The sequence below is a fragment of the Xyrauchen texanus genome, chromosome 30 (assembly GCF_025860055.1).
Source record: "Xyrauchen texanus isolate HMW12.3.18 chromosome 30, RBS_HiC_50CHRs, whole genome shotgun sequence".
NCBI classification, from domain to species: domain Eukaryota; kingdom Metazoa; phylum Chordata; class Actinopteri; order Cypriniformes; family Catostomidae; genus Xyrauchen; species Xyrauchen texanus.
In genome coordinates this window covers 15707902-15721737 of record NC_068305.1, presented here as the reverse complement: position 1 = coordinate 15721737, position 13836 = coordinate 15707902, and the positions used below count along the sequence as shown (strand labels likewise).

At 40.6% G+C, this 13836-nt stretch overlaps 1 protein-coding gene across 1 annotated transcript in view; it reads right to left on the bottom strand.

The window, feature by feature from the left end:
* LOC127623900 (ubiquitin carboxyl-terminal hydrolase 24-like) overlaps positions 1-13836 on the bottom strand; it is a 111570-nt gene that overhangs the window by 48095 nt on the left and 49639 nt on the right. The window contains exons 28-33 of the mRNA XM_052098495.1: positions 13494-13592; positions 12910-13083; positions 5927-6012; positions 2220-2328; positions 1290-1448; positions 78-175 (exon numbers count right to left, since the gene is read on the bottom strand). Of these exons, the coding sequence (XP_051954455.1) occupies positions 78-175; positions 1290-1448; positions 2220-2328; positions 5927-6012; positions 12910-13083; positions 13494-13592 (725 nt within the window). The remainder of the gene's footprint in view (positions 1-77; positions 176-1289; positions 1449-2219; positions 2329-5926; positions 6013-12909; positions 13084-13493; positions 13593-13836) is intronic.

Here is a 13836-nt window from a genome sequence, read left to right as displayed (position 1 = left end):
ATGTCACAGAATTTAAGTCTACAGAGTTCAACATGAAAAAGTCCAGCAGGGATTTGTGATTAAAAGCAGACCGCTACCTAAGACCTCCGGCTTTGAGGAAGTTCTCACAGAAAGATATGACACTGGTCTTTGCCATTTCATCATCAGATGTGGGCATCAGCTTGGAGCTCAACACCTGTATCAAGAGGCAGGGGTAAGTGAAAGTATACAGCATGTGGAAACTATGAGTCACACACCCAGGCTGACACAGAAAAAGTGGATTATTGCTCTATGATATCAAGGGAAGCCATTTGAATCGCACAAGTGATCCGGAAAGCGTCACCAAACAGAATTCCAAAAGTAACTAGATTTGTATCTAGTAACTAGAGTGGTGCTCAATCATGCAAAATTTGCCTCAGCGATGCTAGGGTAAGCTGGGTTTTTTCCTGAATGTTGCTATGTGGTTGTTAAGGTGTTCTGACTGTTTTGGACCCCGTTGTGCCCACACCTCTTTAGTATTCCTCAACCTTTCTCTTCTGAATGGTGTTACACACACTCTCTACTCACTCACTCACTCACTCACTCACTCACTCACTCACTCACTCTCTCACTCTCTCACTCTCTCACTCTCTCACTCACTCACTCACTCACTCACTCACTCAGAATCATTATTTGATTCGCCTTGTTGATGAGAGAGGTCAACAGAGAATGGCTAGACTGGTTCAAACTGATAAAGTCTATGGTAACTCAGATAATCACTCTGTACAACTGTGGTGAGAAAAATATCATCGCAGAATGCTATTCTAAGATGCAGGTTGGCGCATGATCGGTGTATGTGTTTTGTGTAGCTCAATATGTGTTTGAAGCTAGTTGCATCTCTTGAAATTTCAGTGAAAAAGTAATAAATCCTCTTCTAGATTTGTTGCATCATCTCTTTGATCAATGAAAAATGAAACATGAAAATATATTTTATTCTAATTGTCTTGAAATATTTTGACTATTTTACACTATTTGGGAATTTTGTAGATTCATTTGTGAAAGATATATCTGCCTGGTCTCTAAAGACCCGGAAATGTAAGAGGTCAGTAAAATTCCCATGCAATTAAGGGTTAAATTTAAATCTTTAGGGGTTTTCTGTAGTCTTCTTTGCATGTCCACCAGGCGAAAAATTGCAAGACTGATAGCTTAGAAAAGTAATAACACAAACAAATGGTGTGAAACAAGTTACATACCGAAGTTAAATGGTTTATTTATAGTTCTCTCTTCATGATAATAGAACAGTAGTAAGTATTTTAACATGTGCTCTGTACCTCTAGGTTATAAAGCACTCTGAATGTAGACATGCCCGGGGCAGATGAGCGAAACAGAGACTCCAGGATGGACGCTGCACTCTGCTGATGCTGCTGTTTACTGGACAGCGAAGGAGACTTTGAGGACTGAGAAACAGACCCCAGTGTAAACAGAGTTTTCTGAAGAGAAAGAGAGTGAATGTGTCTTATTTACAGTTTGCTAGAGCACAAACAAAGGTTTTTAGAAGAATACCTCAGCTCTTTAACCCCTCACAACACAAGTGAATGGGTACCAAAATGTTGAAGCTCCAAAAGCACTAAGTCATCATAAAAGAAATCCAAATGACTCCAGTGGTTAACTCCATGTCTTCTGAAGTATTCTGATAAGTGTGTGTGAGAAACAGATCAATATTTAAGTCCTTTTTTACTACCAGTCTACACGTTTAGTCTCCCTACTGGGCAGGGTGGAGAATTTATAGTAAAAAGGACTTAAATATTGATATGTTTCTCACACACACCTATCATATTGCTTCCAAAGAACCACTGGAGTCTAATGGGTTGCTTTAATGGTGCCTACATATGCATTTTGTAGCTTCAAAATGTTGGTACCAATTCACTTGCATTGAACGGACCAACAGAGCTGAAATATTCTTCTAAAAATATTTGAGTGTTCAGCAGATGAAAGAAAGTCATACACATCTGAGATGGCATGAGGGTGAGTAAATGATGACAGAATATACCGTACATTTTTGGGTGAACTATCCCTTTAAGCATACCTTATTACTACTATCACATTTTAGAATAACAGTACTGTAAAGTCATGAAAACACAATCGGAAGTATGGGAATTATGTAATGATCAAATATATTTTATAGTTCAGTTTTGTATATTTCATTCAATGCCTGTGAATATTGTCTTGGACAGTGGGGGCCTTGGAGTCAAAAAGACTACCTGGTGACTCCAGACACTGGACTCTTTTGGCACAAAGTTATCGAGGGCATCCTGCACCTCCGGGTCAGTCGGGATGAGCAGCAACAACTTCCTTACACGTAAAGTTATTCTGAAGAGGAAAAAAATGGGATGCACAGTTATAACAAGTTAACTGAGATATACACACACACACAGTCAGTGTCAGAAGTTTTACATACACCGTAGCCAAATATATTTGAACTCAGTATTTCACAATTCCTGATATTTAATTGTAGAAAATATTCCCTGTCTTAGGTCGGTTAGTATCACTACTTTATTTTAAGAATGTGAAATGTCAGAATAATAGTAGAGAGAATTATTTATTTCAGCTTTTATTTATTTCATCACATTACCAGTGGGTCAGAATTTTACATACATTTTGTTAGTATTTGGTAGCATTGAATTTAAATTGTTTAAATTGGGTCAAACATTTTGGGTAGCCTTCCACAAGCTTCTCACAATAAGTTGCTGGAATTTTGGCCCATTCCTCCAGACAGAACTGGTGTAACTGAATCAGGTTTGAAGTCATCCTTGCTCACACATGCACTTTCAGTTCTGCCCACACATTTTTCATCAGATTGAGCTCAGGGCTTTGTGATGGCCACTCCAATACCTTGACTTTTTTTTGTCCTTAAGCCATTTTGCCACAACTTTGGAGGTATGCTTGGGGTCATTGTCCATTTGCAAGATCCATTTGCGATTGATCTTTAACTTCCTGGCTGATGTCTTGACATGTTGCTTCAATATATCCACATAATTTTCCTTCCTTATGATGCCATCAATTTTGTGAAGTGCATCAGTCCCTCCTGCAGCAAAAGCATGCGCACAACATGATGCTGTCACCCCCATGCTTCATGGTTGGGTTAGTGTTCTTCGGCTTGCAAGCCTCGCCTTTTTCCTCCAAACATAACGATGGTCATTAAAGCCAAACATTTACGTTTTTATTTAATTAGACCAGAGGACATTTCTCCAAAAAGTAAGATCTTTGTCCACATGTGCACTTGTAAACTGTAGTCAGGCTGTTTTATGGCGGTTTTGGAGCAGTGATTTCTTGCTTGCAGAGCAGCCTTTCAAATTATGTTGATATAGGACTCGTTTTACTGTGGATATAGATACTTGTTTACATGTTTCCTCCAGCATCTTCACAAGGTCCTTTGCTGTTGTTCTGGGATTAATTTGCACTTTTCACATCAAACTACGTTTATCTCTAGGAGACAGAATGTGTCTACTTCCTGAGCGGTATGATGGCTGTGTGGATCTATGGTGTTTATAATTGTGTAATATTCTTTGTAAAGATGAATGTGATACCTTCAGTCATTTGGAAATTGCTCCCAATGATTAACAAGATTGTGGAGGTCCAATATGTTTTTCTGAGGTCTTGGCTGATTTATTTTTATTTTTCCATGATGTCAAGCTAAGAGGCACTGAGTTTGAAGGTAGGCTTTAAAATACCTCCACAGGTACACCTCCAATTCAGTACACCTCCTATCAGAAGCTAATCTAAAGGCTTGACATCATTTTCTGGAATTTTCCAAGCTGCTTAAAGGCACAGTTAACTTAGTGTGTGTACATTTCTGTCCCACTGGAATTGTGATATAGTCAATTAAAAGTGAAACAATCTATCTGTAAACATTTTTGGGAAATTACTCATGTCATGCACAAAGTATGTCCTAAACAACTTGCCAAAACTATAGTTTACTAATACTAAATATGTATTGGGTAGCTCAGTGGTAAAGATGCTGTAAAATGTAAAAGTGGAATGGTTAAAAATATTGTTTAACTCCCTCTCTCTTGTAACTAAACAAAAAACAAAATAAATCAAAACTGTGTTATATTTTAGCATCTTCAAAGTAGTCACCCATTGGCTAGAATTTGCAGACATGTACTCTTGACATTTTCTCAACCAACTTCTTGAGGTATCACACTGAAATGCATTTTAAACAGTATTGAATGAGTTCCCATCTATGTTGGGCACTTACTGGCTGTTTTTCTTTATTATTTAAGATTTGATTAAGATTATTTAAGATTGATTAAGTCATCAATTTCAAAAAAAAAATTTTTATAATGAAATAAATTAACATAGTAGCACAATTATATTTTTGTCCACAAAACTAATTTCCAACATTTAAGCATATGCCTCCTATATATATATATATATATATATATATACACACTCACCTAAAGGATTATTAGGAACACCATACTAATACTGTGTTTGACCCCTTTCGCCTTCAGAACTGCCTTAATTCTACGTGGCATTGATTCAACAAGGTGCTGAAAGCATTCTTTACAAATGTTGGCCCATATTGATAGGATAGCATCTTGCAGTTGATGGAGATTTGTGGGATGCATATCCAGGGCACGAAGCTCCCGTTCCACCACATCCCAAAGATGTTCTATTGGGTTGAGATCTGGTGACTGTGGGGGCCATTTTAGTACAGTGAACTCATTGTCATGTTCAAGAAACCAATTTGAAATGATTCAAGCTTTGTGACATGGTGCATTATCCTGCTGGAAGTAGCCATCAGAGGATGGGTACATGGTGGCCATAAAGGGATGGACATGGTCAGAAACAATGCTCAGGTAGGCCGTGGCATTTAAACGATGCCCAGTTGGCACTAAGGGGCCTAAAGTGTGCCAAGAAAACATCCCCCACACCATTACACCACCACCACCAGCCTGCACAGTGGTAACAAGGCATGATGGATCCATGTTCTCATTCTGTTTACGCCAAATTCTGACATCTGAATGTCTCAACAGAAATCGAGACTCATCAGACCAGGCAACATTTTTCCAGTCTTCAACTGTCCAATTTTGGTGAGCTCTTGCAAATTGTAACCTCTTTTTCCTATTTCTAGTGGAGATGAGTGGTACCCGATGGGGTCTTCTGCTGTTGTAGCCCATCCACCTCAAGGTTGTGCGTGTTGTGGCTTCACAAATGCTTTGCTGCATACCTCGGTTGTAACGAGTGGTTATTTCAGGCAAAGTTGCTCTTCTATCAGCTTGAATCAGTTGGCCCATTCTCCTCTGACCTCTAGCATCAACAAGGCATTTTCACCCACAGGACCGCCGCATACTGGATGTTTTTCCCTTTTCACACCATTCTTTGTAAACCCTAGAAATGGTTGTGCGTGAAAATCCCAGTAACTGAGCAGATTGTGAAATACTCAGACCGGCCCGTCTGCCACCAATAACCATGCCACGCTCAAAATTGCTTAAATCACCTTTCTTTCCCATTCTGACATTCAGTTTGGAGTTCAGGAGATTGTCTTGACCAGGACCACACCCCTAAATGCATTGAAGCAACTGCCATGTGATTGGTTGATTAGATAATTGCATTAATGAGAAATTGAACAGGTGTTCCTAATAATCCTTTAGGTGAGTGTATATATATATATATATATATATATATATATATATATATATATATATATATATATATATATATATATATATATATATATATATACACACACCCCCAAAATTTAGATTTTTTTTTTTTTTTAATGCAAAAGGTTCATATTTGACATGATTATGGTTTCATTCAGCATTGTAAAGACTGTTTAAAAATCATGAGAATAATCGTTATTATTTTATTATATAATAAATCCTCGCAAGGGATCATCATATTTGGGGATCAAATGACAAACAAATACCAATATAGCTAGCAGGGTCTGTTGGTTGTTTACCTGGGTTCCTCCAGGTTGGCCAGCTGATAAAGCATCTCAAAAACATTACACACCAGCGCCATCACTACACCAGGAAGAGATTTCTCCTGCAAGCAGAAAAACACACACACACAGTTTATAGGGGAGAACAGGTTAATAATTATCAAAACCTCCAATAGACTGCGTTACAGTGATTTTACAAGAGGTGGGTAGAGTAGCCAAAAACTGTATTCAAGTACTATTACTTGAAAAAATTAACTACTCAAGTAGAACTAAAGATTAAAAAAGTATACAATGAAGTATCCAATTAAAATAATACTCAAGTAGCGAGTAACTAGTTACTTTTATATGCAACATAATGGACGTTTACACCAAAACATTCCATTACATCAGCGTTTCTCAACGGGGGCGGTACCGCCCCCTAGGGGGCGTTTGGACAGTGTTGGGGGGCGGTGTGAACGAGGCAGAAGAGAGGGGGTCGCTCAGGCACAAATGGGGGGGCGTTACTCAGAGGTACTCAACAGGCGGCCTGCGCAAAAATCTTTTCAGCTCTTCTCCTTAGCCTATGTCTTCGTCTTGCTCGGATTACTGCTGCCACTTCACCAGGAGAATATGCCAGGAGAGCCGCTTCCTAAGTTACACATGCTTTTAAGAGGCGGAGAACTTTCAGCGCAATATAGAGGCGCGCTTTCACCGGCTTTTTCTGTACATAACGCGGAATACATAATTAGGCGCATAATTAGTGCTCAGGGCTCACACTAATGACCGTAATTAATTAAAAAAAGTGGCTGTTTTTGACGTCGTTTTTCTTCGGTTCAGTTCAGGTGGCCGAGCTGTTGTCGTCTTTGTTCGTCATTTGAAATCAAATGACCGTTTGTAGGCTATTCAAATTTGAAGCCTAGTATATATTGCCTAATTGAGTCTTGCGAACAACCGCTGCTTTTTCATTGGCCATTTAGGTTAGTTACGTTATTGTTCACGTGATTGGTTCATCTTAAAAAAATTTGTGTGTGAGCCTGAATTTGTTTGAATTTCTAAATACATTTGCAATACCTTTCAAACAATCCATGTGTTTTTGCATTTTTTTCCAAACACAATATTACTCAACTTGAGGCTTTTACATGTAGTTTAAATACAATAAGAAACTTCTGTTTCAGTTATTTTTTTTAACAAAAACTCAGGCTTCAGGTATTAGTGTTGCAATTGTTTGGCTGTAATAGTATTTCTGAAGTGTTTTTTTTTTTTTTGGGGGGGGGGCGTTAAGAGGATCATGAAGAGGTCAGGGGGGCGTTTGTTCAAAAAAGGTTGAGAACCACTGCATTACATAATACACATTTAAAATGTATTACAGAATAATAATAATAATAATAATTGGTATTACCAAGGTTTGAAATTAACACCTGCAAACCCGCCAAATGTCACTCTTACTAGCCACTTTTGACGTTTAAGGGTTTTTCTATCACTGCAAATTCTGTGAATGTCGGGTGACTCAGAGCTGCTGCCGAAGAAAATTAAATGGTATTCATGCCTCTCACAACTTAAACGCATATCTGTCCAGGGTGAATGTAGCGTGCTTTTAGGAAACTTCTTTAGAGAGAGTTAAAAAAGTTGCATTTAGCTGATCTGGACTACAACCGGGAAGCTAATCTTGTAGAGCCGGAACCGGTTTCACAGCAGAGACCTCTAAAGCTCCATCCCTCTGCAGCTGCAGGCACACCTCCGGCTAAGAAAAGATCCACTTCTAAGGCAAAGTCTAAGTCTTTTGGCAAAGCATCTGTTGTCAAAAAAGTTTGCTTGCCTTTCCTCAGATATAGCGGAGATGAAGCGACTCCTGCTTTCCTTTGAACCAGCAGGATTGGTCTCTACAGCCACTACGGGCCCCACTGAGGATGCACAATCACGTTTAGCGAACGAAGAGGATGCTGTCCCTCATCTTTCTCATAGCACCTACCTTGACACTATGTCCATGTGTGCTTCTGATACACAATTTCAGCAGCACCTTGGATGATCTGCAAGCTGGATTCGACTTGGGTGGCTCTGGAGGTTCACACCATTCTTCATGGACTGCTCCACCTCAGAATATTCTTGTGCACTGAAAGGATCAGGAACAGCCAAGAAGTGATCCAAAACTGCACGTAACTTAGCTTCTATGGCCAAAGCGTAGACCATTGGGGTGCGAAACATGCAAGTTGAACAGCCAGACACCGCCTTGGTGGTGTCCCTGGATGAAGCATTGCAAGGGAAAGTCCAGTGCCCTAGTGCCCAGTGTGGCTGCACAGTTTCTTTTCTCAAGAAAGCATACAAGTCTGTTGCCTCTAACATTCATGCTGAAAACATTATTTGCCAACAGATTCTTGCGGCCAATTGCTCTTTAGAGTCTGCTGACGTGGATCCCTCTGTTCCACAATTCTTGCTAACAGCCTTGCTGGCCAAGGGTCATGTGACACGGGAATTGGGCTCTCTCTCTCACTGCGATGCTTCTAACAGCTCGTTGGCAGGTATGCTCGCTCAGGCCAGATTACTCAAGGACTGCAAAAATACTTTGAGGGACCTACCCATCGTTCCTGGACATCATTTTTGGTCAGAACATCTCTGAAGTTTTGGAAAAGCATGCAAAGTTGCCCACGACCACCCAGCAATTAGCACAGGCTGCCAAATACGCCTGCTCATCATTACACGCCTACACAGCCAAGCTCTCGACAAATTCCCACCAATCAACCTCATACCCAGCTGATATTTTGTGACTTACATTTACATTTATGTATTTGGCAGATGCTTTTATCCAAAGTGACTTACAGTGCCCTTATTACAGGGACAATCCCCCCGGAGCAACCTGGAGTTAAGTGCCTTGCTCAAGGACACAATGGTGGTGGATGTGGGGATCGAACCAGCAACCTTCTGATTACCAGATTACCAGTTATGTGCTTTAGACCACTACACCACCACCACACCACTTTGACAATGTCCGAGTGCATCATGCACAGGGTAGCCCCACTTCCTGCCATCCTCCAGGGAGACAATGTCAGCACCCAACCAAATCTTCAAAAGGCTGGATTTTCAAGGCCTGAAGTGTATGGGGATTTACTGAGGCTGATCAGGATGTTGACGACAGCCACTTCCATGATTTCCCTTGGGCTGCTTCACCTACGCCCCCTGCAGGTGTGGAACAACAGCCTTCGGCTAGATCCATCCCATCATCGACTGAGTGTGGTGTCTCACTGCTGCATACATGTTCTTAATCAATGGACATCCCTGGACTTTTTGGTAGCAGGTGTTCCATTAGGGGTTGTTCCCTCCTGTTCTCCCCTATAAACGATGCATCCCTCATGGTTTGGGGTGCAGTCTGGAACCACTGAGGCATCAGTGGCCTGAGGTTGGAAGCTCAGTGTATGGACCACATAAACCTTCTGGAGATGCAGGCAGTTTTTCTGGCCTTGAAGTACTTCTCTACAGTGCTGGCAGGCTGCCATGTGCTTTTGCGTTCATACAATACTTGCTTCAATTACTTCAATTTGAACCATCAAGGGGGCACGAAGTCAAGGAGCTTGTTAAGGCCCACTAACAGCATTATTACTTGGTCGCTTCCCTGCTTTGCATCATTGAGGACTGTCCACCAGCCTGGGATAACCAAGCGGCCCATAGATGCTCTGTCCAGGATCTGGTTACACCAGGGAAATGGAGGCTTCGCCTGGATGTAGTCCAGGGGATTTGGAAGGATCCAAATCAGTACAGTAGAGGTGGGCCTCTATGCCTTGGAGGACACAACCCAATTCCCACTATGGTTTGCCCAGATGGAGACGTCCAGTCCATTGGGACAAGACACACTGTCGCACAACTGGCCACATTGTTTCCTGTATGCATTTCCCCCGATTCCTCTATTGTGGACACTTCACAGAATTGCTCATGGAAGACACAGGGTGCTTCTGGTAGAACCATGGTTGCTGTCCAGACCGTGGTTTCCCCTACTTCTAACTCTATTAGTGGGCAGACGGAGGCAGCTTCCCCCCAGGAAGGGCCTGTTATCCCAGCTGGGCAGCCGTATTTGGCACCCAGAACAGACTCATCTGCAGCTATGGGTATGGCCTCTTGGACAGACTTCCTTTTAACAGACTGTGGGCCCTTGGTTGTTCACACTGTTCTAAATGTGAGGGCTACTTCTACACAACTGCTTTATGCCCATCGCTGGAAGCTTTTTTGTTCATGGTGTGAGAGTTGTGATCTTGACCATGTGCATTGCAGTTACAGCAGTTTTGAGTTTCCAACAAGGTCTTTTGGAAAGTGGTAGGGCATCTTCCACCCTGAAGGTTTATGTGGCAGCCATTTCGGCACACCACTCACCCTTTGAGGTCTCATCTCTGGGTTCCCACAGTTTAATTTGCAGCATTCTTAAGGGTGCAGGACATCTTAATCCTGCTTGCACTCCCCAATCCCCAGTGTGGGACTTAACTTTGGTGTTGGAATCTCTTTGTGTACCTCCGTTTGAACTGTTTGAGAATGCAGACCTTTAGTGGAAGACTTTGAAAGCAGCCTTCCTCCTGGCCTCCTGGTAAGCGAGCTTCATGCATTCTCCGTGAGTCAGTCCTAAATGAGATGGAAACCAGAAGGTGCTGGTTTTACCCTCTGGCCCAACAAGACCTTCCTTCCTAATTTGCTCCTTCATCTGTTCATTAATCAGTCAATTGAGCTGTGTTCTTTCCAACCAACAGCACTTGAGTCCAGTGGTTTTCTTTCCTTGTACCCCATATGGGCTTTGTTATGTTATGTAGAGGCTACTGTGCAGTGGAGACAATTTGATCAGTTGTTTGTCTTTTTTGGGGGGTGTTAAGAAAAGTGCCCCTCTATCCAAACAGAGGCTGTCATGGTAGGTTGTGGAGGTCATCACCATACAAGAAGGCTCAACGACCCTTGCCTGAGACAGTTACTTGCCATTCTACTAGGCTAATGTAATAGAACGCTGGTTACGTATTTAACCGTGGCTCTGTAAATTCCAGATGACCGCCAGAGTTCCTGGTCACTCAGAATGTGCTCCAATGTTATGAGGCTAGGTGCCGAGCTGCAGTGGCTTATATTTCCCCCAGCTCAGCTTACATCACTGCGTGACTTCATTGGTATACTTTTTTCAACCTATCTGGCTGCAGCTGCGATCATCCATTACTGTAACACCATCTCTGGCATGTGTAACCAGCGTAAACTTTCATAGGCGAGTATAATTTGAAGGGGTTGATACATCAATGAACTATGGAATCATTTAAAAATTTTCCTCCTGTTCTAACCAACTCCTGTTCTAACTGCCATTTGCCTTTGAATATTTTATAGGTTACTTAAACCATTAGGCCTGTGTCCTGCTGAACTCGTATCATTCTTGTTTAAATGAAATGTGCAAACAAATGCAGTTACAGTCTCCAGTTATCTTTATCACTTTTTGTGAATCAAATGCATTATTTTCTTCAATGGCCTTAGTTACCGTTCACTTTTACTGCAAGTTTTTTCCCCCTCTATATTTTAAAAGGGAATGGTGACTGAGACTGTCAGTCTCTAACATTCTGTCTAACATCTTTTAGGTTCCACAAAATACAGAATGTTACACATTTTTGGAACATGAGGGCAGGAAAATTATGACAGAATATTAATTTATGGCTGAACTATCAATTTAAAATGCTTGTCAGATTTGGAAAATCTGTTAATTAGAAGAAGTTTGGAAATTAGTTTCCAGTAATTATTACAATGAAAAACATGAACAATATAAAACAAAGCAAGATCAGGCTTTATTAACAACTACTGTCGCTATTTCACAGCTTTTAAAAGTCTTGTAGGAATCTTAGTTCAGTGAAGTTACAGTATTTTCAATGAAGAATTTAGATAATTCGTTTTGTACAGTAAGGGTAAACTGCACCTTATCTCTGTGTTTGGATGCGTGTTAGGCTTATTTAAGTTCAGAACTTGTTCTCTGTGGTCCATGAGAAAAGCACTCCATATCCGTTGAACGTAAAGTTACTAGGCCGTGTGCACGTGCGCTCCAGTAGTCAAGCACACACACGATCGGTATAGCAAATGGCATTCACGATTAACGCAGATGTTTGCATGGATTTATACAGTAGGCACTGATATATTTCAGCATTGATATAAAAATGTATACTTAGAAACTAAGGTCATAAGAGCCCACCCTAAAAATGACCATCTCCACAACACAGACAAGCTCACGTTATCATAATCACCAAAACTTACTACAACGAGTAAGTAATTATAATCTTGAAATATCCGCTTGTTTTGGTGTAAAATGAAGGCACTGCATAATGAAAGAAAGTGTTTGTATTGAGCGCTTACTACTGCTGCAGTGGACACGACTGGAGTGGCAAAGCACAGAATGTTCCGCTGTCGTAAAAGTCCAATTCAAAAATGTCTCAATAAATCACGGATTTATTAAGACTTATTTAATTAAAACCAGTAAATGTAATGAAAGGAGCGTCACCCATTGTAATAAAGAAAAAGTAATTATTTTTCATTAAATATTTACTTGAGTAAGAGTAAAAAGTACCCAGTATTAACTACTCTTAAAAGTAAATTATCTCCAAAAATGTACTCAAGTAAATGTAACAGAGTTGCATGTTACTACCCAGCTCTGGATTTTACCATGTGTAAAATACTGGGGATGTTCTAAACTTTGATTAAAAATTGTAACACACAGACTGTTGTGGCTTATCACTTTTACAAAGTAAAAAGCAATAAGATAAATAAAAGACACAAAATGTTACATTTATTATTACTAATTAAAGGAATAGACAGTCCTTCCACCAAGTAACCTAGATCATTCATGGTGGGCTGTTTCCAACCCTAATATAAAACATGCCACAGATTCAAAATCCAATCAGAATTTTGTTAACCACTGTTAAATAATGCACTTTTTCTATTTGTGTTTGTGATACTAAGTGTGTACTTTCTCAAATTAGTGTTTACTCAATCTAACAAGTAATATCCAAACTTCGTTGTCAGATCAGTGTGTGTACCTGCTCAAGTGTGTATGCAGAGTTGAAGACCCCGCTGCTGCTGGAGCTAGCTGAGGCAGAGCTGTCCGCTGAACTGCCTGATGGAGTGCCTGTTCCTGAGCTCTTTACTGTCAGACTCTGCTCGTCAGAAAAACCCAGCTGATTTAACAGCTTCTGGTCACGATTCATAGTCAACTGCAAACACATTCAACAAGAGAGTGGTTAGGATAGTAGACATTAATTGCAGGTACAAAAGAAAAAAAGAAAGAAAATGTGACTGAAGTTCAGACCTCTGTTAAAAGGCTGAGACGGCACAGTTATTGGATGATGCTAAGAACCTCAAAATGCCAAATTATTGGCTAATATATCAGTCTAACAATAATCAATACATACTGTATATACAATGCAAAATGTATTGTTCCATCAAAATTAGTTTTAACTCAGAATCACTTCTCTGGAAATATAATAAGTTTCAGAGAACAAAATCTCCATAAGCAGTCATAATAACTGCCACAGACCAACATAGTGCTGGCCTGTGTTGTAAGAGTGTTTAGCACCTGGGCAGTGCTTGAATATGTCTGTGTTTGATCACAGCGTGTGCTTACCATGCTGTCATTGGCAATTATCTGCACATTGTCAACTGGACAGCTGAGCTGCTCGGCTATCTTCCATCTGATGCTGCCTATGGTCTCATTGCTGTGGGCCTACACACACATACAGGAATAAGTGTTCTTTTGATCAATGCATAAATATAAGGCAAAGCAAATACCTGTCAGCAGAGTGAACAATTACCAGGGAGACCCCTGTGTTTGTGAGTATTACGTTCACACTGACTGTTCAACTGCTATCTATCAATGTTCCTCCACTCTCCAAACAGGGACAACGTTTGTCAAGTTCTCCATTTACATCAAACGTGCTTGCAATTTATCCAACGTGTCTGCATGTGTG